General features: G+C 37.0%; 1 protein-coding gene across 1 annotated transcript in view; it reads right to left on the reverse strand.

The window, feature by feature from the left end:
• Window positions 1-27,790, reverse strand: part of MYO5C (myosin VC) — a 128,200-nt gene that overhangs the window by 70,905 nt on the left and 29,505 nt on the right. The window contains exons 4-12 of the mRNA XM_074294529.1: window positions 25,200-25,344; window positions 22,579-22,735; window positions 20,480-20,623; window positions 19,571-19,652; window positions 18,242-18,349; window positions 8,061-8,167; window positions 6,143-6,408; window positions 1,550-1,631; window positions 405-545 (exon numbers count right to left, since the gene is read on the reverse strand). Coding sequence (XP_074150630.1) covers window positions 405-545; window positions 1,550-1,631; window positions 6,143-6,408; window positions 8,061-8,167; window positions 18,242-18,349; window positions 19,571-19,652; window positions 20,480-20,623; window positions 22,579-22,735; window positions 25,200-25,344 — 1,232 coding nt within the window. The remainder of the gene's footprint in view (window positions 1-404; window positions 546-1,549; window positions 1,632-6,142; window positions 6,409-8,060; window positions 8,168-18,241; window positions 18,350-19,570; window positions 19,653-20,479; window positions 20,624-22,578; window positions 22,736-25,199; window positions 25,345-27,790) is intronic.

The raw sequence follows: 27,790 nt of genomic DNA on the forward strand, positions 1-27,790 counted from the left end.
TTCTGATTTTTTTATACATTAAAAATCCATTATCAATTTTGAAAAATAAAAATAAAATGAAAAGATGATCTCTATGGTCCCTTTCAACTCCAAATTTCTTGACTATTTCCTCCCTCCCTTTCCTTTTTCCTCTCTCTCCTTGTCTCTGATCTTTACCTCCCTCTTCCTCTCCTTCCTTGTCTCCTCCCATTCTCTCCCTCTCCCATTTTCCTTCTCTTCTCTCTCTCTCTCTCTGCCCCTTCCCTCCTTCCCTCCAATCCTCCCTTCTCTCTCTCTCCTCCATTCTCTCTCTCTCCCCTAAAATTCTTAGATATGGGTTTCCAATTCCTGTTTCAAAAATCCACCTTGCAAAAAGACTTGTTACCATTAGGAATGCAAAGGATGAATTAAGAAGAAATGATTACCAAGCATTCTTCATCTAGTAGCTCCAGAATTCCCATTTTGGCTTCAATCAAATCAATAACTGGTTGATTATCATAAAAGTCAATCAAAGTCCAAGGAATGCCTTCCTTCATATATTCTTCTTGCTCAAGTTTGAACACATGCTGACAATCCACATGTTGATAAAGAGAGAAAAATACATCATAGAGGTTAAATAAACTTTCAGGAAGAAAAGTATAAATATAAGGGAAAAGGAAAAAAATCAGTTATTTGAATTGAAAAAGAAGAATTTATAATACAATCAAATCTCTCTACATGGTTAACCATTGTAGAGCTGGTCTTAAAGTCATTTTCTCCTACTCTCTGAGTGGTTCCCCACTTCCTGTCTGGTAAGAGGTGTTGCCCCAGTGGTCCTCATTCATTCTGAAGCACTGCCCGGAACTTGGTTTGACCCCAGGATCACCGGGCCTATTCAGTGTGCTTCCTGACTGGCATTAAGGACCAACATGACTTTTTGTTTTGGGTTCTCTGTCCCTTCTTCCTCTCTCCTTCATTAGCATACATAATAGAGAATTTTTTAAAGAGGGAAAATTACTTTGGCAATAGTAGTAACATAGACATAAAATCCAATGATTTAAACCAGACTTTCTTTTTTGGCTTAGGATGAGTATAAAAAGAGCATTTCTTATAAATGAACCCGAGAAGCTTTTTTTTTTTTTTCTGTTTTCCACACCTTGCCAATAGAATACAATTCCCTTTCCAAGAGACCTTCCTGTGCTTTGTGTGGGAGGGGGATGTCGGTAGTAAATGCCAGTGTACTCCCTTCATTCCTGGGCGGTGACAGTGGGCAGGATCAAGATTGATGTTCTGCCCAAATTCTCCAGGGTTGTATTTTTAGTCAAGTTTTCTTCCAAGACAATGAGATGCTGGGAAGGCTCAGTTCCTAAACATGGCCATAAGGTGGCACAATATCTCAGCACATGGTCACAATAGGAGAAAAATAAATAAGTCTGAGAAGGGAAATTTGTTAAACAGTTCAGAAGATGCCTAAGGAATCTTGGGGGAATTTGCAAGCTTTATCTCTTTACTGTATATATCTTTCCCCTTCCATAAATATGCATAAAGCTGAGACTCAGATTTAGGAAGATAAAAAGAAAAAGTTACATACCAGATTAAACTGTTGCTGTAATTTTTCATTGGCATAATTAATACAAAACTGTTCAAAGCTGTTTACATCAAAGGTTTCAAAACTGAAATAGATCATAAATAATAGGAAATATTATTATACACAATTGCATATAATACATTGAAATGAATAACTTTTATTATACATAATAAATTGAAATGAATAACATAACTTTTTTCCCATTTAAGACTAGGCCCTCAACCATAACCTCTGAACTTACATTTAAAACTCTTGTTGTCTATATATTGGATTACTTGCCATCTAGGGGAGGAAGTGGGAGGAAGGGGGGGAAATTTGGAACACAAGGTTTTGCAAGGGCCAATGTTAAAAAATTATCCATGCATAGGTCTTGTAAATAAAAAGTTTTAATAGAAAACTACTGTTATCCACCATACATAGTGGTTCCCATATGAGATGACGTCATCACCTAATTCATGGCTACTTGACTGGTTTTGAGCCTTTCTATGCTTAGTTGGTTCTCAGACAGCAGCCATAGTCTGTCATTGAGACTGAACAAGATCATTCAGCACAGTAGAACATGCAAGAAACTATGCTAATATCATATGTTAGACTTAAGAATCCAGAATCATCTTCATCCTATGCTGCTACTGCTGCTGATAACAATGATGAAAGCTAGCATTTATACAACACTTTAAGGTTTGCAAAACCCTTTACATAAGTTTGCTCATTTGGCTCTGACGTCAATGAAGTAGGTGGTGTTATTATTCCCATTTTACAGATAAAGAAACTAAGGCTAGTAGAGGTAAAATGAGTTGCCCAGAGTCACACAACTGATAAGGATTTGAGCTTGTTCACTGAACTCTCTACTACATCGTGTCATGTAGCCACATATTGCTGAAACATGAAAGTGAGAAAGGACTAAAATACGGCCTGATGTTTCTATTTTTACATGTTTTTTCCCTCAGAAATTATGTAAATTTTAAGAGAATTTTTAAATAACTTGATGACAGATTTAAATGATATTCTTGGAAAGACAGTTCTCTATTTGCGCAAATTCACTTAAAAACCAAACATGACAGAGGCTTTAAGTTTGACACATGCCAGTTGGGAGGAGATTGATATTGTCCTGTGGGATAGCAGTCTAGATGATCCAGTCTGGTCTGGAACTAAATCAGGTAGAATTCTGGATGGCTGAGTTGATTTCCTGGTGTCCCTAAGTGTTCTGACTCACTTTGTGAAGGAGGATGGGGTGTCATAGTTTGGCATGGATCTGTCCCTGAGCAGAATGGAATTCCTTGGGGGCGAGAGGTAAGGTACTGAACTGAATTCCCAAATCTGTCAAGAATCATGCGGACTGGATTAGAAAAACAAAAGCAACTAGAATGTCAGGTTCATATCCATACTCAATCTAGATATACTAGAACCAGGAGGTTCTAGAATCAGTTATCTAGAGTTTCTGGTTCACATCCATACTCAATCCAGGAGGTTCTGGAACCAATTATCTAGATATCCATACTCGATCTAGATACACTTTGCGGACCAGGAGGTTCTAGAGTTTCTGGTTCACATCCACACTTGCATCCAGATAGACTTTGGGGACCAAGAGGTCCTAGAACCAGCTGAGAAGCTAAGGCAGGAAACATTTTTGAACTCTTTTATCCCCACATAAGGGGCCAATCATAGTTGATTTACATCATAACTATACAGGGTGTCCCAAAAGTTTTAAGGCAGTTTTGAGCCTTACTAATCCAAAACTCGCCTAAGACTTTTGGAATTTCTTGAATATAAATTGTAAAAAAATTACAGCTACACATAAAACATATATATTATAAATATATAAATAAACATATAATATAATTCAATTTATATAACTGTTATCTTCAAGGAGTCTCCATATCCAATACTCTTCATTCAAAAGTCTTACAAGTAGGGGAGCTACATGGTGCAGTGGATAGAGCACCAGCCTTGAATTCAGGACCTGAGTTCAAATCTGGTCTCAGACACTTAACACTTCCTAGCTGTGTGACCCTGGGCAAGTCACTTAACTCCAGCCTCAGAAAAAGAAAAAAAAAAGGTTTGACAAGTGTTGGTCCTCAGTTTCTACCTCAACTGATCCTAATTTTTCTCTTAGAACTTCATGACCAGAAGAGATCATAGTGGTCAGTTAGTCTAAGTTTTCCATGTTCAGATGAAAATACTGAAGTCCACACAGTAGGATGACTTCTCCTTAGCCATACAACTAGATAATGGCTTCTTTTTTTTTGAGGCCCCCTTGCCTTAAAGGCTGTGTTCATTTTTCCCATATTTTGAAGAACATGTGTAGAGTCAGGTACACAATGATGTGACAACATGAGATCAAGGATAAACTAAAATATGAGAAAAATTTGTATAGACTTAGCACCAAAGGAATTTGTTCTACCAATTTCATTTAGACAAATTTATATGTTAAATATAGGACTATTTTTCTTTCATTAAAAAATGTACTTTTGTGGGGCAGTTAGGTGACACAGTGGATAGAGCACCAGCCATCCTGAAGTCAGGAGGACCTGAGTTCAAATTTGACCTCAAATACTTAACACTTCCTAGCTGTGTGACCCTGGGCAAGTCACTTGAACCCAATTGCAAAAACAAAAAAAATGTTTAAGTTCTCTTAGATATGTTTCTATTTCTGTTGGGAACATCCTTCTTGTCATCAAGATTCTTAATAAATTTTCTTTACTTAGAAGTTCATTATACCAAAGAAATCCCAGATTCAGTTCCTATACATTTTCTATTCCTTGCGTGAGCATCACTATTTTTGCTGATGGAATGTAGTGTTCAGGGACATTATCAATTCTGGTTTTGTTTCTATAAACCTGACACTAAGCATTGTGCCCGTTACATGATAGGCATTTAATAAATGTTTGTTGCCTAAGTAATTTATTTAAATTGTAGGACTTATGTTGAACTAACATCTAGAGTTCTTTATTTTAAATATGAATCAATATTTATCCAAATCATAGAAATCTATCTTAAAGCATGGTCTTGAATTAATTAGCACCTAATTAAATATATGGAAAAAGCTGCATATGTAGGTTGGAGAAGGAGGAAAAGACTGAATGTGTGATCAACAGAATCTCTACCTGTGATTGGCTCCCTTCTTATCCCTCCCCATCCAATAGCGATTCCTTGAGGAAAACCCTGTCTCTGGTTGAGAGTTGACTCATTCTATTTGCCCACAATGTGGAAAAAGATGGGAAATCTCTTTTTGTAGATTTCTTGTTCACTCTTTGCTCATAAGGCAGAGATTCATGTGTAATCATCTTAAATTACATCAACTGTATTCCATAAAGATTATCCTCCATCAAAAAAAATCAGAATTTGTTTTGTAAGGAGATTGGCAGATATGGGTAAATTTTTAAATTTTTATTCTAATATTAGACGTCAAATAGAATATGACTCTGAAAATACAGAGAACAACAGAAAAAGAAGATTGTACCTGAAACTGTAGGTCTCCAATATGTATAATTTGCTTTTCTTTTTAAGTATATACAAGGTCAATGTGTACTTTTTCAAAGCTATCCTCCTAGTCTGGCCTTCTTTCTGGTATTCCTTCTTTTCTCTTTTCATTAGGAAAAAAAGTTGCCTCAATGATCCTTTCTGTTTTACTTTCTTTTTTTGTTTCTGCTACACTATTTCCATCCCCTCTCTCCTGTTTAGTTCCCATTGGGGAAAAAGAAAAAGAAAGTTAATAGGACTAGATTTTTAAAAATTAAATCATAAAGACAAACTAGAAAAAAGTTTCCTGTACTCTATCTGCCTTGTTTTTGTTCTCATCCATGGCTAAGCTAACATATTTTGGCCAAAATCAGACATGTGATTTGCAAAACTGGGTTGAGGGAGAGAAGAGGATAAATCACTACCCAAACACATGACCTCTAATCTCTGGAAGATTTAATTGCCTGCCCTGGTAACAGCCCAACTATCTGTCCTAGAGAAAGCCAACAATGAAGAATACTTTGCATTAAACAACTGAGCAGAGTCCAGGCATGAGAAAGTTTCCTCTTACATAGTAAACTACATTGTAAAATCATACATGTATAAACAAGCAACATGATATAGTGGAAAGAACACTATGTTTGGAATCAGAGGACCTGGACTAGCAACCTGACTCTACCCTTTACTATGTGACTGTGGGCAAATAAACCACGATGTAATTCAGTTATTCATCCAAATGCATTTGGGCTAGATCAGAGATTCCTAAAATATATTTCAAGGTTTCCTGGTAGTTGCAGAGACATATTGAAGGGGTCAAAACCATTTACACATAAAAATGATCTGTATTACACATATATTACCATTACTCAATAATGTTTTAATTTCTATTATGGTAAATATCAAGAGATGTAACCCCCATAAACAAAAACTCTGAGGATTCTCAATACTTTATAAGAGTGTAAAGAAGTCCTAAGATAAAAATAGTTTTAGAATTGCTGGACTAGATAAATTTCTGCTTCTAATTCCACAATCCTATGATCATTATGAATGAACAGAAAACAAAGAAGAATTCTCTGAAACAAATAAGTACCTAGATACTTAATTCAGGAAGATTTGGATCCCTGAGAATTATCTTACCCATAAATATCCAAAACCCCAATGAAAGTATGTTTCTTGCCCGAAAACTGCAATGCTCTGTTAATCCTTTCCACGATGAAGTCAAATAGATGAGAATAAATCTTTTTGGCGAGGGCGTCCCTGGCATTTAGAGATTGAAGTCTAGTCATGGGTTTTATTACAGTCTCTGAGGTGGTGATGATTTTACGGTTACATAGCCATTGAGCAACTCTGCTACTGTCCACATCTAAGAGCTCACAAAATATGTTCAGATGTCTGTCATCTTCCTGTAAATGGAAAAAATAAAATTATATGAAAATATTTGCTTGATTTGGCCACCTGTCTCATTGCTCTCCCAAAATACAGGGAATTGAAGTTAGAAGAGCCCCTAGAGTCATCATTGCATTGTTAGTGGAGTTGTAAACTGATCCAGCTATTTTAGAATTACATCCAAAGGGCTATAAAGCTGTACATGCTCTGTCCAGCAATACAATTCTTAGGTCTATATTCCAAAGAGATCATAAGAGAGAAAAGGACCCACACATGCAAAAATGCTTGTAGCAGCTCTTTTTGTGGAAGCAAGAAATTGGAAAGTGTGAAGAGATGGCCATCAATTGGGGAATGGCTGAATAAGTTATGGTGCATGGATGTAATGGAATACTACTGTTTTATAGGAATTGATGAGCAGGCTGATTTCAGAAAATCCTGGAAAGATTTACATGAATTGATGCTGAATGAAATGAACAGAACCAAGAGAACATTGTACACAGTAACAACAAGATTATGTGATAATAGGCTATGATAAACTTAGCTCTTTCTCAGCAATACGGTGATCCAAAATGCCATGTGCATCCAGAGAAAGAACTGTGGAGGCTGAATGAGGATTGAGGCATAGTAATTTCACCTTTTTCTTTTGTTTTTTTTCTTTCTGGTGATTTTTGCTTTCTGTTCTGACTTTTCTTTCTCAATATGACTAATATGGAAATATATTAAAAATGATTGTATTATCACCTTGCTTGTTATCTTGAAGAGGGTGAGGTAAGGAAGGGAGGAGGAAAAAAATTAGAACTCAAAATCTGACAAAAAAGAATGTTGAAAACTTTACATGTAATTGGAAAAATAAAATAATATTAAAATGAAAATATACTACATATGTATAATTTATATCAAAGTATTCATCTTCTCAAGGAGGGGGAAGGGGATAAATGAATTTGGAACTTAAAAAAGATAAAAAAGTAAATTTTTTCACATATAATTAAGAAAAAAGACAAAACAAAAATATTCTTTACCAAAAAAGGCAGAGCCCACAGAGGTTAAATGCTATAACCCATATCTGAGCTCATTCTTCAAACATTTCTCCTTTCTTCATCATATATTACTTCTTCTTCTCTGATTTCCTTTTTCCCTCAATTATTTTTCTACTAGTCAGTCAAAGAAAGAAAGAAGTAGGACTGGCAATAAAAGGTACAAGGGGAAAAAGAAAAATTTGAGGATGACATGAACTGGCATGAGAAGGAAGAATGGGAAGTTGAAATGCTATTCTTTTAGCACTATTGCAGTGGCCAAAAAGATAAGGATATGTAGAAATGATTAAGTAATCAGAGAAAGGCATTCTGGGTCCCAGCATCTTTTCTGAGAATATAATATATATCCAGTATATAATATAACAGTATGTGAACTGTTTTGTTTAGAGCAGATTTAAACTCATGAAGATAAGTCTTTCTAAAGCCCAGTGCTTTATCCACTACAACCACCACATATTTATTTTTTCCACCATCTAATTCCTGTTAAACCACTTTCTTAAATAGATTCAACTTTTGATTTCTATAAAAGTGCACTGAAAAACTTGTTTGAAGACAACATAAAAGGCTAATTGGGCTCAGCATGCATACAGCAGAAAAAGAAAAGCTAATATGCAACTTTTTAACAAATTTCTCACGCTGACTGAGGATCTCTCATTGCTCACGGCTGTGATCTGCACATTGCCAAGATGAAGTATGGCAGCCAGGATCCTAAATACATCCATTTGAAAATCCTCCTTCAGACCTGAAAAAAAAAAGAACCAAAAATCAGAAATACTAGGTTCTCTTCTCCTCGGCACTTAAATCACTGCCCATGAGTAAGGAAGACCCACATGGTTGGATTGGGAGGAAGAAGGGAGTAGAAAGAATTAACTCTTCTAGGACAATCCAATAACTTCAGAGTAATGGAGTATTCCTGGTCCAAATGGAATTCTCAAAAATTTTAACGGGTCCAGAAAGGAAATCTAATTCACCCTTTTCTCTAGTTAGTTTTCCATAAACCAAATCAATTATGGGGGACCATGGCACATTTCATAGTTGAAAAAGAATGAAAACTGACCCATTTTTCTATCCCAGATAACATGTGACACAGCAGTGAAGCAGGAACAGTTGGAAATAAGTTACCATGTCAAGATCTTATTCTCAGCCCACTGGATAATCATCAGCTCAGGATTACTGGCTTCAGAGAGAGGTCAGACATTCCCAGGGGCAGAAGAGTCAGTCCTTGCCTAAGCAGTACAGATTACAATAGCACAGAAACAGCTAAACTCATCCAGATTCTTATCTGTATTTTTCAGGGGCATCCATAGAAGTGAAGTCTAACAAAGAGCATACATTACATAGCATATTAAGAAAAACTATATTTTAATTTTTTCCTAATTGCACATAAAACAATTTTAAATATTCACTTATTAAAACTTTGAGTCCCAAATTCTCTCCCTTTCTTCCCTTCCCCTCCTACAGATAGCAAGCATCTTACACAAATTTTTTAAAAAGATATTTTATTTTGTGAAATCAGGAAAAATCTACCTTTGTTTACTCTCTGCATGTTCCCCCCTCCTAATTGAGAATGAAAGAAAAAGAAAACTTCCATTGAAAATATCATATTTCTCAGATGTTCTTGCTTTACTGACCTATCACAACCCCTCCAGACCTTATGGGATGGTTTCATGAATTGATGTGGCCAAACAGAAATGTGTCAAATGATGAACATTCAGACGGTCACTGGGTCCTTAACCATAGAATTTGCACTTTGGGTTATTTTTGGTCAGTCATTTCAGTCATGTCCAACTCTTTGTGATCTCATTCGAGGTTTTTTTGGGGGGAGTGATTTGTTTCTTCTTTGCCAGATCATTTTACAGATGAGAAATGGAGGCAAAAAGGATTAAGTGATTTGCTCAGAGTTGCATAGTATCTGAAGCTGTATTTGAACTTGAATCTTCCTGACTCTGGGCCCAGAGCTCTGTTTATTGCACACCAAGTTGCCCTTTGTTTAGATTTTAGGAATTTATATTTAAAAATTTTGTTTGGATCTATGATTTTTCTGATGTGGTTATTTTCCCAAAATGGAAATTCTCCACCAATGAAGAATGTTCTCCAAACTGCAATTTACAGTCTTTGAGAATAGGTTAAATGACTTGTCTGTGGTAGGAGAGCAAGGTTTTGTTAGTGATGGAAATTATTAAGATCTTTCAGAGATCAAACACCATTCAAGCATCATTCATGAAGTTAGGATCAGCTCCACACCAGGAGGAGGGATTGGAGGAGAACATTAGAGAAAGTACTGTAAAACATTTGGTGGATATGTTCAACAGTGCCTTCATTTATGAAAAAAAAAAAGCCACATAAAAGACTGCTTTTTTAATCCTTGACCTAAGTGCTTTGGTGATTTCAAAGCATTAAAAAACTTTTTTCTGCATTAAAGAATATTTTCCCCTGAATCTAACACCCTTTATTAAAAACAAAAATCTAAGCACATAAATATATATATGTGTGACATGCTTTAATATAATATAGCATAATATATTTAAAGAAATGTATACATAAATGTATTTATGAAAAATTAAGCTATTAAGGCTTGAAATTGCCTTGACTTTAAAATACATACTTATTAGTTTATTTTTCATATATTTTTGAAGAATGCAACATTTCATGCTTTACAGTAAAATAGCATCACCAAGTGAATGTTAATGTCAAAAAGAAATTTTATTATGTGTGTGAAGAGGCAAGTTAGGATCACGGAAAGTTCTGTAGTTTACCATATGTGATTCTGCTTGTTTTCTCTTGTCTCTATTCAAAAAGAAGCCCATCTCACCATCGGATCTTCAGAGCTGTACAAGATATGTGAATGCTAGATTAACTCAATGGATTTCTCATCCAACTACAGGTCATCGGTGGGCATCTTTTAATCCTAGCTTTTTTTTTTTCTTTTTAAATGTGAACTGTTGGGATAATCTGTTTTGAGTCACTCACGGGGTGCTCCAAATGGAAATGGCAAGATGAAGATCAGGTCTAAGTGGGCAGCAGCATATTACCAATTCCTTGGACTCAAGAACTGGCACAAGGAATGCCATTAGGAAATGTATGATTAGAAAAGGAAGTGGATCAATCATATAGCAAAAGCAATGGGTCAATTTGCTATGCTTTAGGTATTCATGAAATTATGTAATCCTAGGGCAGGTAGGGAACAAGCCGAGGATTCTCATTGCTCAAGTCTGTGACCTGCACATTGCTACAGGCCATCTAAAGTCCTTAGAATTTTTTGAGGTAACCACAAGTGATGATGAGCTGAAAGCGAGGTACAATAGCCTCCTACTCCTAGAGTTCCATAAATTGATAATTTTGCATGATCTGAAAATAATGTTATAACTATCCAAATAGCCCTTGGCAGAAAAAAGGTTCTCCACCCTGTCCTAGAGAAAGGCCTCCAGAGCACTGGGTAGATTCTCTAGGGGACTGAACAAGAAGACAACTATCACATAGGAAGTCAAGATATCCATGGATTATAATTTATAACACTTGGAGGAAATACCTGCACTGATGAGATAGGGCTTCTATTGAAAAAACGATTTTATTTTTAAGTAGGTCCAGATAATTACTGTCCTAGAGCAGCTAAGTAAGGCTGTGGACAGTGTGCAGTTTGCAGTGAAGAACAAAGTTCAGATCCAGTCTCAGACACTTAGCTGAGATCCTAGACAAGTCACTTAATTTTGCCTCGGTTTTTTCCTCTATGAATACATAAAATACAGGTGATCCCCTATGCTTATGAGCTTATTTTCCTCAGCTGTAAAATTGGAATCATCTTATACCCTACCTCTCAGGGTCCTAATGAAGATAAAATGAGATAATATTTGTAAAGCCCTGAGCTTGGCGCTTGGTACATAGTGGCTGTTTAATCCTTGTTCCCTTCCATTGTCCCCTTTCAGGAGAATACCAATTCTTCATGAGAACAATTGGCACTGGTGCCCAAAATAAACCCCGAATTTGTTAACACAATGAATGGCATTCAGTGTGACTAAGAGATGGACAATAAGCTGGAAATTCAAGGCTGAGAACCTTTCTTCCTGCTCCACCACTAACTGCAGGCTGACTCAGGGCCAAATAAGTCTTTTGTGCCTCTCAATTTCCTCAGTTACACAATTCCAGCCCCACTCCCAGGACTGTTACAAAAAAACCCAGACAAAATGGAGCACGGACAGAACGCCTATTAGGGATATGATATTTAACTAGATGGGCCATTTTGTTTGTAAAAACAAAGTAAAGCAAAGAAAACAACAAACAAAAAGCCCTGGGACCAACAAATTCACAATAATACTTCTGTAGTATAAGAGAAAGATTTCAAATCCTCAGTCAGTTTTGTTATTCCCTTGAAAAAGAGAGTTTGTGAAAAGCAATGTTGATTTAAACTTAAGCCAAGCTACCATGAGAGCCAAAGAATCCCATTATAATATAGTAACTTAAAGCTAAATTCCAGGGTCTTCTTCCTCAAGAGTAAAGGTATTATCAGTGACAATTATCAGTGAAAGGATAAAAAGAAACTTGAAGCCAGCCAGAGGAGGCCTACAAAGAGCAATAGATTTTTATCAGACTCCTGCTTACTCCGCTTTCTCCTGGTTGATTACAATGTGAATGAAAGGAAGCATCCCTGGAGCAAAGATAGAAAGCAAAAGAAAAGGAAGATTTCAACCAGTAGGTAGAAATAAGCCTGCAGACAGATGACATCAATCACATCAACAGGCAAACCCATTTACTATCTCCTTGTAGCAGTCAGAGAATGAGCAAAGCAATCATCATGAAATAACACATTTTAAAAAAAAGCTTTTCTTGCAATTAAATTGGTATACACCAACATCTCTTAACATGTGCTTCACAGATCCCTGGAGTGCCTGAGAACCTTTCAGGGTCTGTGAGGTCAAAGCTATATTATGCCATTTACCTTATTAATATATTCTTCCCAACTACACATCTGTATGAGGCCAGATTTTTTTTTATATACTTCAACCAAAACACTATATCACAACAGATTGACTGCAGGAGCAAATATGAAAATCTCTTCTATTAGGGAAAACGTATTAAAAGAGATTTGTAAGGATATGTAAAATAATGCCACTCTTTTCAATAATTATTTTTATTTTGGAAAATAAGTAGCTTTTTCCTACTTTAAAATGCTATTCATGATAACGTGAAATGGGTTTATCTTTAAGGAACTAGTATTTTAAAAAAAATTATCACTTTTAATTTCTAATACCCCAAAGATGGACAAATATAACCACATAAATATAAGCTCTTGGGAATTCTTAATTTTTAAGAATAAAATCCAGAGATCCAGAAATCCGAGTATAGACAAAATTGTTTGCTAATGCAGATTAGGAACGGGTCTACCCTATACAATCTTTAAGGATTACCTGAGAAATAGATGTTAAATGATTTGCCCAAAGTGAAAACAAAAGTACTTATTGTTTTAAAGGTTTCTTGGATACAGCTACCTACACATGTTATGTGTTGTCTCCTGCCCCCATCAGAATGTAAACGTCTCGAAGTCAGGGACTGTTGTACTTTCTTCTTTGTATCACTTTGAATCTCATAACACATTCTTGGGCCCATTATAGGTATTTAAAATGTTTATCAAGTGAAATTTTTGTTAATTTCTAGTCAATTGGTGAATCAACAAGCACTTGGTTTTTTAACCTTTTAATTTATTATTTTACATTCTTTTCTTTTTATACTCAGAATTCAGCATTTTTTCATCATGAGTCCATTGGAATTGTCTTGGATCAGAGTCTTTCACAGTTGATCATTATTACAACATTACTGTTACTATGCACAAAGATTTATTGGTTCTTCTCACTTCAATGTGCATCAGTTCATAGAAATTTTGCCATGTTTTTATGAAACCATCCCCCTTGTCATTTATTACAGCACAACAGTGCTCATCATAGCCATATGCTACCCCTTGTTCAGCCATCCAGTTGATGAGCATTCCCCCAATTTCCTCAGCAGCAGGGTCAAACCTGTGAATAATCACTGTACTTCAAGCCTGGATAAGATTGGGAGATGAATAGGAAGGAAGAGAAGGAGGGAGTGAGGGTGGGAGGAAGGAAGGAAGGAAAAAAAGGAAGGAAGAAGGAGAGGAAGGGAGAGAGAAAGGAAAGAAGGGAGGGAGAAAGGAAAGGAGGGAGAGAGAAAGGAAGTATGTGGTACAGAAATGGTGAGGGGTCACCATTTAATAAAAAAGCTGGAGAGATCTCTAGAATAAAGCAAAGTTTATTGTACATTCACATGAGAAGGGCGTCCCATTCCTTGAGCAGACAATCGAAGAGAGGAAGCACCTCCTGTGGGCAGGACAGCACCTTTAATCCCTAATGTAAAACACCCCCCTCCCACCACTGACCCTCATCCTCATTAGCTGAGAGTCTTACATTCTAAACACGAGATCTACCCAAGAAATCCAACTTGACCAATAAGTACATAGTTGCCCATATTTAACTGAAATAGGGAGGAAATTGTGTCATGGGAGGATAGCAGGAAGGGGACTCAATTATGCTCTTGACTCAATCCTCAAAGTCCTTCAGGCCTACTCAAACTCTGAAGTAGATGAAGCCTTACTCGATTTTCACAACTGTCTTGAAAGATCTCACCTCATCTCATTCAGAAGGGAAAAAGGAAGAAAGAAAGGAAGAGAGAAAGGAAGAAAAAGAAGGAAGAAGGAAAAGATGAAGGGAAGGAAGGAGGGAGAGAGAGAAGAAAGAAAAAGAAAGAAAAGAAGGTAGGGAAGGAAAGAAAAGAGAAAAGAGGAGAAAGAGGGAAAAGAGAGAAAGAAAGGAAGAAAGGAAAGAAAAAAGGGACAGAAGAAGAAAAGAAGAGTTATAAGGGAAAAGGGGAAGGCAATTGACAAGTTCTATTTAAATCATCACAAATTTGGGTTGATAATTTGATATCTTCTTTAAGATTCAAAAGATAAACTACTACAGATATTGAAAGAGGAGGGAAATGGAGTGCACATGATGATTTTTATGCTATATCCTATTCTTTCAGTAAATCCAGTATATGAAAATATAACATGAAAAAGACAAATAACTTTTTTCCAGATCTATCCTTTCTTGATTTTCAACTGTGCATCTTCAAGTGCCTATTGATGTCCTATAGACATCTTACATTCAACATCCAAAACCGAACTCACTATTTTCCCACTCCCGGGCTTTTTCCCTCTCACTAACTTCCGTATTACAATGGAGGATACCCTCAGACTCACCACCTGGGCATCATTCATGACTTCTTGCCCCTTTCCACCCTCCATTCTTCAATCAATTGCCAAGTCCTGCTGTTTCTATCTTCATTATATCTCTTGTAGAAACCCCCCTTCTCTCCTCAAACATTCCCACACCCTGCTGCAGATCCTCCTCATTTTACTCCAACACTACTGAAGTGGATGCTGGTTGGTCTCCCTATTTAAAATCTCTCCACATGGCAGCCCACCCTCCACCAGGTTGGAAAATTGATCTTCCTGAAGCATGTCTGATCCATGTCACCCTCTCATTCCACAAACACTAGTACTAAACTGTTGTCCCCTGGCTCAATAATAATCCTCTCATTAGCTTTTAAAGCTCTCCCATAACCTGGCCCTTTTTCACCTTTCCAAGTCTCAGTATGCCTTACCTAGCACGGCTGTATCCTCCATGATACAAAGACACATTTCATTTCCCAATTCCAAGCAATGTCACTGGCTGACCCCCAGGCCTAGAACTGTATCTCTCCTTATTCTCACTTCTACCTTTTCTGGATTCCTTCAAGTCTCAGCTAGCGTCCCCACCTTCTGCAAGAAGCCATTTTTAGTATTACAGTCTTATGCCTTCCCTCTGAGATTATCTCCTATCTATTCTGTATATAGCTTGTTTGTTTGTTTGTAGTTGTTTACATGTTGTGTCTCCTTAAGGGCAGGGACTACCTTTGCCTTTCCATCTCCAGCATTCAGCACTACACCAAGCACATCAATAAATGCTAGGTGATGGACCACAAGATCTTTTTAAACACAGCAAATCTCAGTCTGGGGATTTTAACACATCATTAGAGTTATAGAAACATTATTTAAATGCATATTTTCAGCAACATGTCCAGTGTATAACATTGGGCACACATGAATAAGTGCTGAAGAACAAGATCCTGGGAGGGTCTTTATTGCCAGGAAGGTAGTCAATGAGAAGTCTCCATGAGAGATACTGGAGGAATGTAATAAGAGGCTTGTCAGGCAAGTGCAATTTCCTGGGATCCCAGAATCCCAATCCCAAATTAGAAATTAACTGTAATTTGTCACACTAAAACTCAAAACATCAAGATCTGGATGAACTCATAATACCTTTAATTTTGTCAAGAGTAAGTAATCATTAAGCAGGATTTTTCATGGTGGCAATGAACTAGAAATAAACAAGGTGGCCATCAACTGGGAAAAGACATCAAAATGTGGTACACCATTGTAATGGACTATTATTGTTTAGTAAGAAATAACAGATAAAAGGAATTCAGAGAAACATGGTTAAAATGTATTTGAACCAATGCAGAGTTTAATAAGCAAAACCAGAAAGAAAAGATACTCAAATATTATGATAATGGAAATGAAAAGGTTACTAAAAGGAAGTCTAACCTTGAATTAACTGAAAATTACTAAATCACTAGAAAGTAGATGATGAAAAGTACTTCCTCTCTTTTGACAAAAAAGCAGATGATCCCCAGGGCAGAATATTGTATACCATATCTGAATGTGGTCCCTCTATTGGTTGTTTTTAATTAATTATTTTTCTTTGTTATGAAAGAAGATTCATTTTGGGGCAGGGGGTAGAATGGAGACATTTTCAGAAATGATATATAATATATATTGATATGTGACATATATATATATATAATATGATTTATAAAAGAAAAAGAAAAAGGCATCATGATAAAGTTTGTTTTTTAAGAAGACAGGATTTATATGTAAAAAGATATTTATGGCAGTTCCTTTTGTGATGACAAAAAAAAAAAGAAACTAAAGCGGTATCTATCAGATAAAGAATGTTAGATATATTGACATAATGGAATATTGAGTTGTCAGAAACGACAAAAGTTATGGTTTCAGACAAATTGGGAAAGATATATAAATCGGGAGAACAATCTCTATAATATTATCCAAAACAAACAAAGAAAAAACCAACAATTTTGAAAGATTCAAGAACTCTGACAATATTATGAGAACCACAATTCCAAAGTGTTAGTGATGAAACATGCCATTTATGAAAGTGCAGAATAAGACATACATTTTTGGACATGGCTAATGCAAGGATTTCTTTTGCTAGCCTCTGCATATCTGATAGAATGTTGGTCTCTGACTTGATCTATTCACATACTCCTCGGTGAAAATTATTTCTCCCTTCTCAAAGTTCTCAGAGTGTGTTTTTTGGAGCTTTTCTTCACACTTCTCTCACTTATTCCTTGTACCACAAATATTTATATATTTGTCCCTCCCCATTCCATAGTATTACAGGAATACTGATAACAAAGTTTATCTTTGTATCCCTAGCACAATACCTTTGCATATAGAAAGCACTTTAAAATGTTTAAACTGTGTTATCCACATGGTCTGCAGAGTGAGCCTTTAAGGAATGTTTATAAAACATACCTTAGAGACAAATGCAGAAAGAGCCAAGGGTGATTTCCAAGGAGGACCTGAAAATGTGTGTGTGTGTGTGTGTGTGTGTGTGTGTGTGTGTGTGTGTGAGAGAGAGAGAGGGGGGGGGGGAGGGGAGGAGAGGGAGAAAGGAGAGAGGGAGAGAAGAGAGAGACTTGGGGAAAGAGGAGTGTAGGGAAACCAGAGTGCTATTCCCCTCCAGCAACTCAGATGCAGCTAAGAAAATTAGCCCATTTATATGTTGTTGAAACGCCCTTTGTATGACACTTCTGGCATAAATGAAGGCAAAGAAATAAATAAACATACAATTAGGTACACAAGAAGATCTGGGGATTGGATGAGGAAATTGGTGCTCAGTTCAGTTGGTGAGAACCAGCCTGACTTGTCTTGAGAAAAACAAATAGAAAAACCTCAAATACTGAAGTTGTCTTCACTAGTTGTGTTTTCCAAGACTGCATTCTGAGTAGGAAAACCCTAGACAGGAGACCTTATTAGCACTAGAGGATTGGTTAAATGGAGGAAGTAAAACTCCTGAGTTTTGACTTCCTTGATGAAAGAGATTTGGTCTTTAATCTCAGGGAGATTGTGGATATTGAAAGATGCTTGCAATAGGTACATTGTTGTAGTTTTTCTTTTTGCTTCTAATAGTATGATTAAGGACCTGAATATAATCATGAATGAGGGAATGACTATCATTCGTTGTAGGAAAGAGACATATGAGCCTTAATCTGAACGGAAAAAATCAGATTAACAAAATGAATGGTGCTAGCCATAAAAGGGAAGAACTTAAAGGCAGAGGGGCAGCCAGCTCTATGAGAGTTGGAGAAATCTTGATGGTTATCCGTGAATAACCTCTGGTATTGAGTGATATGAACTGCACACAGCTGGGGAATCACTATTTGATTTAAAGTCTAAGAATAAGCTGAGGTATAACACCACCATATCCCTTCACTGTGACAAATTAAAAGGAAGAAAGAAATGGAGGGCAAAAATGTGATAGGGAGGTAATGGAAAATAGGAATTGATCCCTACTTTGGTTCACTTATAATGGGATTTTCCAGAATAGTTTAGGAACTGTTAATTATAAAATGAATATTAGTTTGAAATTTCTGCACTTTTTTAGTGTGATAAAATAACCCGACGTGTAGTCTCTTCACTCACCCAGCAATTTGAAAGTCTTCTGAGTCTCTATCATGTCTGCTCTGTCATTCACTCCTTCAATGATAATATTCCCTCCCATTCTTGTGTAATTAAACTCTTCTGCACTCACTAAAAGAGAAAGGTAAAAGTTACTATATTCATGAACTTGAGGTTGGTTCATTCATTCAATCAGTATTTTGTTGCCTGCATCATGTATGCTTGGCACTGCGCTAGGTCAATTCCAGCCTCATTAACTCTCTGAGATCCTGAAAATTACTGTCACTCATGCATAATTATCTGGCATCCCAGAAGTAGCAGCTAACTGACACAAATATAAGAACCCAGAAGTGGGATGAAAAAGCCTTTTAGAAGGAAGAAAATTTTTTGACCAGGGCTATTTTGATGCACCATAGAAGCAGACTAAAATCTAATTACATTCACAGAAGTAGATTAAAATCTAATTACATTAAATAATCTGCTTGCCTATTTAAATATCTCTCACACATGTCAGTAAAATATAAACTCCTTAAAACCAAGGGATTACTTTTGTTTTATCTCTTTAGCCCCAGCACAGTGTGTGGCGTACAGTAGATACTTAATAAATGCTTGTTAAATTGAATTGTGTGCAGCATGTTACAGATAATACAATAAACTTTGTTTTTTTGGACCTCCAGAAATTTGCAATTCTTCTTATATTAAAGCAGACAAAGAACAAAAGGTGGGGTGAAGGAATTCTTGAGTGGTGGAATCGATGTGACAACAGGGAGGAAGAAAGAAGAGTAAAAAAGCATAATAGGCCATTTTATAAAATGGCTGTCATTCCTACATATCTCAACTCTCTTGGATTATGATATAACAAATGATCAGAATAGTAACTCTGAGTCAGCAAGGAAAATTTAAGAAGGCAGGGAAGTATGTAACATATTTTTTAAAAAGTATAAAAAAGCTCTATTAAAAAAAAGTTTTGATGATTAATGGGATAAACTTTAGTTATATGGAAAATCTACTGCTAGAAGACATTTCATAAACAAGACATTACTTCTGGACTCACAATTGACTAATTTTGAATCCCAAGGGGAGCAATCAATAAGCTAGCAGACACTCAGGGGCCCTTCTTTGTATACTCTGATAGCAATCATCAGACCCATGGCCACTGTCCCAGAGACTTCAATATCAACCCTTCCCCTCACCCCTCAAACTCCAGTGATCTTAGGAATTCAAAAAATGAAAAGTAGAGCCTCTTCTGTTTAAAAAAAAAAAAGTTTGGAGAACCTCTATGTTACTGTCATATCAGAAAAACTGACTTAAAATTCTGAAATTGCAGAGATACTTCTATTTACTATGACATACCCAATTTAAGGTGTTTAAATTCAGGCTGCAGCGCTGAGGCACAAAGCTGATAAAAAATGTGGTAATTGCGTTCATTTTCTGACTGTAGAACGAAATAAGAAGAAAAAAAAACCAAGAAACCATGTCAATATTTTACAAGTGAAGAATGGCAGGCATTGGATTCTGAACTAGAGGGTCTTTAAAGTCTCACATGAATTCTGGAACTCTAGGATCATGGTCAAACATTCATATTTATCTGTGTTTCCCAGGAACTCTTTCTAAAAGCAATTAAATAATGAACTGCTTGTCTATGTTAAGTCAGTTTCCCAGCAGTGCCCTTTTAAAATGAGTCCTTAATCCAACAAAGCTAGCCACAAAACAACTGGACAGTCTGAGATAAAGGACTTTTAAAGAAGAAAAACTTGTTATTTTTGAAGGATAGGATTGTATAAAATGGAAATAGTATGACCTATACTTGATTGATTTATTACCTTCACAAACCCAAATAATTTCTTCACATTTATATTGGGTAAAAGACTTGTGTATGTATCTATATAAAATTACCTCATCCCCAGGATTCAATATAAATCTCATTCCTAGCCTCAGAATTGCACCAAAAACCATTATAACTGTGCCTGCGTTTATCAGGCTTTTTTCCCCCCCTAACACAATAAAAATCTAATCTTAAAACTATGTAAGCATGTACAAATGATGAAGCTATGAAATAACATTTAAGGGTCTATATCCATTGAAAACTTACCCATTTGCTAACTATCCCATATGGACAATTTTTTTAAAAAGCTGTTATTACAGATTAAAAATGCAAAACTGTATTCTTCCTGCCAGTGAATGACTCAAGTCTCCCCCTAATCATTAAGTAAATATGAACAGCTGAAAAGAATGAGGGTTAATTGAAGTTCTTTTCCTTACTTGAAAGACAACTCTGGATTTTTCCAAAAGATAAGTTCTCATGTTGGCTCCTATAATTTGATTCCTTTTATCAAAGCTGATTTCTGTATACTTTCCAAAGCGACTGCTGTTATCATTTCGGGTGGTCTTGGCATTTCCAACAGCCTACAAAAGACAGTTTTGAGATAAAAAAATTTTTTTTGAATCAAGATCATTAGAGTAGTTCTTGATAAAATACAGACCCTAGACAAAGGGACTTAAACAAAAGGAGTTCTGATTGCAGAAACTAAGGGTGATGAGTACTTTCCTTTGCATACAGAATAAATTTGAGTTCCTTAGACTGGCATTCAAAGTCTTTTGGGACCTGACCCCAATTTATCACTCAAACCTTTATTATTATCCCCTTATATAAACCCTACTCAGTAGCCAACAGGCTAAGCCACGTAATTGTTCAAATGCTCCAAGTTTTTCTGCCTCTGCACTCTCAATCCAGAATGTTGCTTCCCTCCCTTTCCCCTTGTCTTATCCAAATCTCACCGTTCTGAGAAATTCTCACTGACCACCAAGCCTGAAGCCATCTTCATCATCTGAACTCTTATAAGACTTACTATCTGTGACAAGCACTGGGAAAATGCATTGTATACCAACTTATGATATCTCTTTTATTATTAACTTAAATTTATTTATTGAGCACAATTGTTACTTAACCTTCTTCCCACAACTTTGATCTAAATAACACTTTATGGATTATAAAGCATGGTTTGTAAAACATCCTCCTCCAGTCCTCATAATCACCTAGGATGTTAGTGAGTGTGATTGATATTCTCTAATTCAAGATAAAAGGCTGGGCCACAGATGGGTGAAGAAATTCATCAGGATGGGATGGAATTACACAAGTAATAAATCCCAGAAACTGAATTCAAATCCAAGTTTTCTGCCCCGGTGTCCAAAGCTTGCTCTTCTCTACCTTGCTGTCCCTAAAAACTAACCTGGTATTCCTGCTGAGCCTTTGTCTCAGTAATATCATAGTCATGTCTATGATCGTTGCTTTTAATACTCACTGATACTTGAGGATTTTTCAAAATCGAAAAGCTTTTACTAGTAAGGAAATCATCAAACACCACAATGGATATGTGTACAGAAAAGAATAGGGAAATTTGCCTTGAATTCTTCAAATGACATTAGCTTGGATAAAGCTGAACATGTGCCCATTTTTCTGACTTGGAAAAAAAATAACAATGGCAGATAACATTTATATAGCATTTATTATGTGCCAAGCTCTACACTAAGTGCTTTGCAACTATTATCTCATTTATTCCTCACAATAATTCTGGGAGGTAGGTGTTATTATAATCCCATTTTACAGATGAGAAAACTGAGACAAGCAGTTGTTTTTTTTTGTTTGTTTGTTTTGTTTTGTTTTTTGTTTTTAATGCTTTGCTCATGATTACTTAGCTAGTATCAGAGGATGAATTTGAACTCAAGTCTTTCTGATTCCAGACTCATTGCTCTATCCACTGCACTACCTAGATTCTCTAGATCTGAAAGCATGAGAGCTTGGATTCATACAGAACTACAATGCAAACCTATTTAATTTATTTTATTCAGTCTTATTTATGATATTCCCAACTGCAACTCCAGCTAAGAATCAACATTATTCATTCGTGAAGTATCGATACTGCCTTTGTAGTCTTTTTGTTTGTTTGTTTCTGTAGCCAGAGAATGAACAGAATTATCTCATTTTCTACATTACAGCCTGAATTTAATGTTAAATTGGGTAAATCAAGGTCGACGGATCTTCCCAATTTTCAGAGATATGCTTCAACTTCTAAGCTAACATCATTGTGATGATGGTAACAGATTGCCTGTGCTCTTATTTTCAAGAGGAAGAACTGTGTCTACTTTTCATGTCCCTGATTCATAAGATTCCCAGAATCTGAAGGGAGTAGGGCTTGGACACTGAAGTCACTGGATCATCGGTGATTACAGTCGAGGTATAGCTGGAGGAGGCACACCATTGTCCGGCAGTGCACTGACTGTCCAGGTTGGAATGAGATTGCGATTGTTATCAACCTCATCCATAATGAACCAAGTTCTTCCCTTTACCCGTAATTGCTTACCTCAGTTATGGGATTGGAGGCCAGCACTTTATCTTCCACATGAGCATTACTGCTTGATTTGCTGACTGTAGCAAAGTATCTCATAGCATATCGAGCTGACACTGTCTTTCCAGCCCCTGACTCCCCACTCACAATTATCGACTGATTCTTGTTGTTTCTAGTGCAAAACCATGAAAGAAAAGTATTACTTTGGAGCAAGCTGCTTTCAGGCATAGTTTCTGGGCAACAGCATCATTCCTGGAATATTATCAGGCTGCTTTGGAGAGGGAATCAAATCTTCCAGGCCATTGGAAGGCCACATCAAATTCTTACTAATGCTAATTTTGAGTTTTCTGCCTCAGAGGCCACTCTCCTTCCTCCCTCCCTCCCTCCCTCCCTCCCTCCCTCCCTCCCTCTCTCTCTCTCTCTCTCTCTCTCTCTCTCTCTCTCTCTCCTATTTCACTTGGTGATCTCATCAGTTCTCAAGGATTAAACTGTCTTCTTTGTGAAGATCATTCTCAGATTTATTTATCCAACATAACTTCTCTCTTGATTTTGTCCAGTATCTCCATCTGACTATTAGAGATCTTGAATTAATTCTATCATAGATATCTCAGCTTTTATATGTCCAAAATTACTTTTACCCAAAATACTTCCTTCTTGTGAACTTCCCCATTACAGCTGATGGCATGGCTAATGTGTGAATCTGTTTTCTTTAACTAGAATGATTTATTACAAAAGAGGGCTTCTATTTATGGTGGGTTAGGAAGGGAGTTGGTAGGAAGTGATAAAGAGAAAGAGAAAAGAGAGAGAAAGAAAAGAAGGAAGGAAGGAAGGAAGGGAGGAAGGGAGAGAGGGAGAGAGGGAGGAAGGGAGAGAGGAAGGGAGGAAGGGAGGGAGAGAGGGAGGAAGGAAGGGAGAGAGGGAGGGAAGGAGGAAGGGAGAGAGGGAGAGAGGAAGGGAGAGAGGGAGGAAGGAAGGGAAGGAGGAAGGAAGGGAGGGAGGAAGGGAGGGAGAGAGGAAGGAAGAGAGGGAGGAAGGGAGGGAGAGAGGAAGGAAGAGAGGGAGGAAGGAAGGAAGGGAGGGAGGGAGGGAGGAAGGAAGGGAGGGAGGGAGGGAAGGAGGAAGGGAGAGAGGGAGAGAGGAAGGGAGAGAGGGAGGAAGGAAGAGAAGGAGGAAGGAAGGAAGGAAGGAAGGAAGGAAGGAAGGAAGGGAGAGAGGGAAGAAGGGAGAGAGGGAGAGAGGGAGGGAGGGAAGGAGGGAGGAGGGAGGAAGGGAGAGAGGAAGGGAGGAAGGGAGGGAGGGAGAAAGGGAGAGAGGGAGGAAGGAAGGGAGAGAGGGAGGGAAGGAGGAAGGGAGAGAGGGAGAGAGGAAGGGAGAGAGGGAGGAAGGAAGAGAAGGAGGAAGGAAGAGAAGGAGGAAGGAAGGGAAGGAGGAAGGAAGGGAGGGAGGAAGGAAGGGAAGGAGGAAGGAAGGGAGGGAGGAAGGGAGGGAGAGAGGAAGGGAGAGAGGGAGGAAGGAAGGGAGGGAGGGAGGAAGGGAGGGAGAGAGGAAGGGAGAGAGGGAGGAAGGAAGGGAGGGAGGGAGGAAGGGAGGGAGGGAGGAAGGAAGGGAGGGAGGGAGGAAGGAAGGGAGGGAGGGAGGAAGGAAGGGAGGGAGGAAAGAGAGAAAGGGAAGAAAGGGGGGAAAGGGGGGAAAAGAGGAAAGAAAAGAAGGGATGAAGGGAGGGAGGGAAGGAGGAAGGACAATATTAATAAAACATCAAAAAGGTTTTTTGTTATTATTTAGTCTTTTCATTTATGTCCAACTTTTTGTGACCTAAATGATATTTTCTTAGCAGAAATATTGGAGTGGTTTGTCTTGTTCTTCTCTAGCTTATTTTACAAATGAGACAACTGAGACAAACAAGGTTAGGTGACCTGCCTGGGGCCACACAACTAGTAAAACATATCTATGTGCCAAAATTGTACCTAGCATCTAGTAAGCATACCTGTGAACTAATTGATTAATTAGTACATCCTCAAAATCCTTTAGAGGTGGTTTGTGGCCGCCACCCCCCAGATAAAGCTTCAACTTTTATTAAATATCCCACTAGCCTGTACTGAAGTGCATAATAATTGCAGCTCTTGCCAGATAAATGAAGTAACCCAATTTTTAAATGACTAAAAAGCATAATCAATATTAGTGAACTAGAAAAATTCTATTTGTACTGGGGGTTTTGATTAATGATAAATATTTATATAAATTTAAGGTATGATAGTCATTCTGCATAAAATTAAACATTAGAAAAGGAAAGAGAAAAAAAATTGTGGGGCACAAGGAAATAGGAAGGAAAGTGAGAGAAGGAATAATAATAATAATAACTCCACAGAAATCTACTCAGAAAATCTTGTTAAGTGATCCAGAATACCCATAAACAACTTGTTCCAAAGCAAATAACTATATGATTGGACTGGAACATTCTGATAGTATGTTAAAAAACTCAGGATGCCCTTGAAATGCTACCCTTTAGCTTGGCATTATAAAAATTTGCTGGGCTTGCTCTTTTGACAGACCAATAAATAATTTCTCTCCAAAACTGTGAGTAGAACAAAGAGAATCAGGACAAGTTATAGGTAGGACAAAGTTAAAAGAGAAGATACCTGGCCATTTGTTTATATGCTTCTTCTGCTACAGCAAATATGTGTGGATCCATATCTCCCATGTTCTGCCCACTATAAGCATGGATGATAGCATTTCCATAGATTGGCAACTCTTTGTAAGGGTTCATAGCAACTAAAATAATTCCTGAAGAAAGAAAATTCAAGATGTATATGAGAATCTCAGAACAATGTCAAAATTAGGGGAATATGATGAGAAGGGATTATGGGGGCAAGGGGCAACAAGGACTGAGTAAATGCTTATAGATGCCACGTGTTATGCTAATCACTAGAGACACAAAGAAAAGTGAAAATAAGTCTTGCCTGCAAGAGCTTAGACTCTAACGAGGAAGATAATTTATAAGGTATGACACCAACATCTTTAACATGTCCAGTCTTTGAAATACTATGGGCTGCACACCTAGAACTCGGGCCAATATTAGAGACACTGGAATTTTGAAGGCAAACAGACTCATTCACCAAACTGTCCTACAAAGCCATAATCACCAAAGTATTCATTACTGCTGAAAAGAGAGGGAGGGGCAGCTAGGTGGTGCAGTGGATAGAGCACCAGCCCTGAAGTCAGAAGGACCTGAGTTCAAATGTGCCCTCAGACATTTAAGGCTTCCTAGCTTTGTGACCCTGAGCAAGTCACGTAACTCCAACTGCCTCAGCAATAATAAATAAAAATGTTTTATTAATTTTAACAAATAATTACTTAATTATTAAATTAATAATTTAATTGTGGAACAAATTAAGTACATAACATACCAAAGCAAACAAACCTAGTAGTCTAGTGTTTGCTAAAACCAAAGACCTTAGCAGTAATTTTGAAATAAAATGAAAAATTTTGAAAGATCTAAGAAATCTGACCAACGCAATAATCAATGGTTATTCCAGAGGACCAATGATAAAGATTTCCAACCATCATCTAATTGAGAGGTATTATATGCAGAATGAGATATATATTTTTGGACATGACCAATATGATCAATAGGAAGTGGCAGTGGATAAATCTTCAGCTGGACCTGAAGATTTATCTTTCTAAAGTCAAAGCTGATCTCAGAAGATAACTTACTAGCAACTCTGGGCAAGTTACTTAACCCTATCTGTTTCAATTTTCTCATCTGTAAAATAAGCCAGACAAGGAAATGGCAAGCTATTCCAGTATCTTTGCCAAGAAAATTCCAAATGGGATCATAAAAAATTGAACATGACAGAAATGACTCAACAACAACAAATATGCAACTTATGTGTTTTTGTTTTTTAATAAAGATTTTACATTTTTTCACCCCCACCCCCAGTTGGGAGAGGGAGGTAGATAGAAGGGAGAAAAAAATAAAGCTTGATATTTGAAAAGAAAATTAAAGCAATAATATTTTGCTACTTCTTAATTTTAGAAGGCTTTTATATGCATTGATTTATTTGTTCCTCACCAAACCTGAAAAGTATTTTCTAAGATGAATTGTTTATATCTTAATCATTTATATTGTTTAATTCTTATAATTTCAGTATTTTATTGTTAGTGAGGTGGGACCAGCCTTTTCTGGGTGGAAGGAATTTCCTCATTGAGGGATTTCTTATGTTAATGAAGTCACAGATCCATTCACTATCTCTCTCTCTCTCTCTCTCTAACTTTTAATTATTCAGAGAATGATTATCTAGTACTGCTGGCAAAATTACTAGAGTGGTCTCCACCTAATCTTATGGATGAGGAAATTGAGACAAACTTGCCCAGGACAACAAAGCTAGTAAGTATCAGAGGTCAAATTTGAACCCAGGTCTTCCTGATTTCAGGCCCACCTTTCTTATCTACTGCATCGATGAGCTGCCCCTTTCTCTTAGATACTTTTACCAAAATAAGAATAACTACAAGCAAAAACCATATAATGATTCCTATGCTGCACCCTGAACAAAGTGGGTCCCTTCTCTTGGGGAGAGAAGGGAATATGTATAGACAGACATCATTAGAAACACTAATGAGTTCAGAAATGCAATGCTTAAACACCAAATAATTTTATCAGCCCCCTGTGTTCATCTATATTTGGCATACTGATATTTTAATATTCAAAGGTAGCTGGAGTCAAATCATCTTAAACTGCTAAGGTACATCCCTAACCTTAAAAGGGGCTTCATTTTATTTTGTCCTCCCAGATATAAAATTATGCTTCCCCTAATTATTCAGGGTCACTCAGAATTTCATCTTGTCACACAGATGGTAATAGACACAAATAGTGAATGCTGGGCAGGCTGTGGGAATACTTTTGGAGGTACCATCCATTGGTTTACCCATTCTGGAACGCTCTTCAGAATTATACTTTTTTTAAGTGACTAAAACGTCTATATTATTTCACCCAGAGAGTCTATAGCAAAGTATATCCCACTGAGGGCAAATACATACATTTTATGTACCATACACTGCAGAATGTTCAAAGCAATGCTTTTGTCATAGAAAAAAAACAAAACAAAACTGAAAGCAAATTAGATGCCCATAATTTGGGGGTATGGCTAAACAAATTGTGGCATGTAAGTATCATTTTCTTACAGGAAAGTAGGTATTACTTTCCTGTAAGAAATGCTGAATGTAAATATAT

Source organism: Sminthopsis crassicaudata, chromosome 2 (assembly GCF_048593235.1).
Source record: "Sminthopsis crassicaudata isolate SCR6 chromosome 2, ASM4859323v1, whole genome shotgun sequence".
NCBI classification, from domain to species: Eukaryota; Metazoa; Chordata; class Mammalia; order Dasyuromorphia; family Dasyuridae; genus Sminthopsis; species Sminthopsis crassicaudata.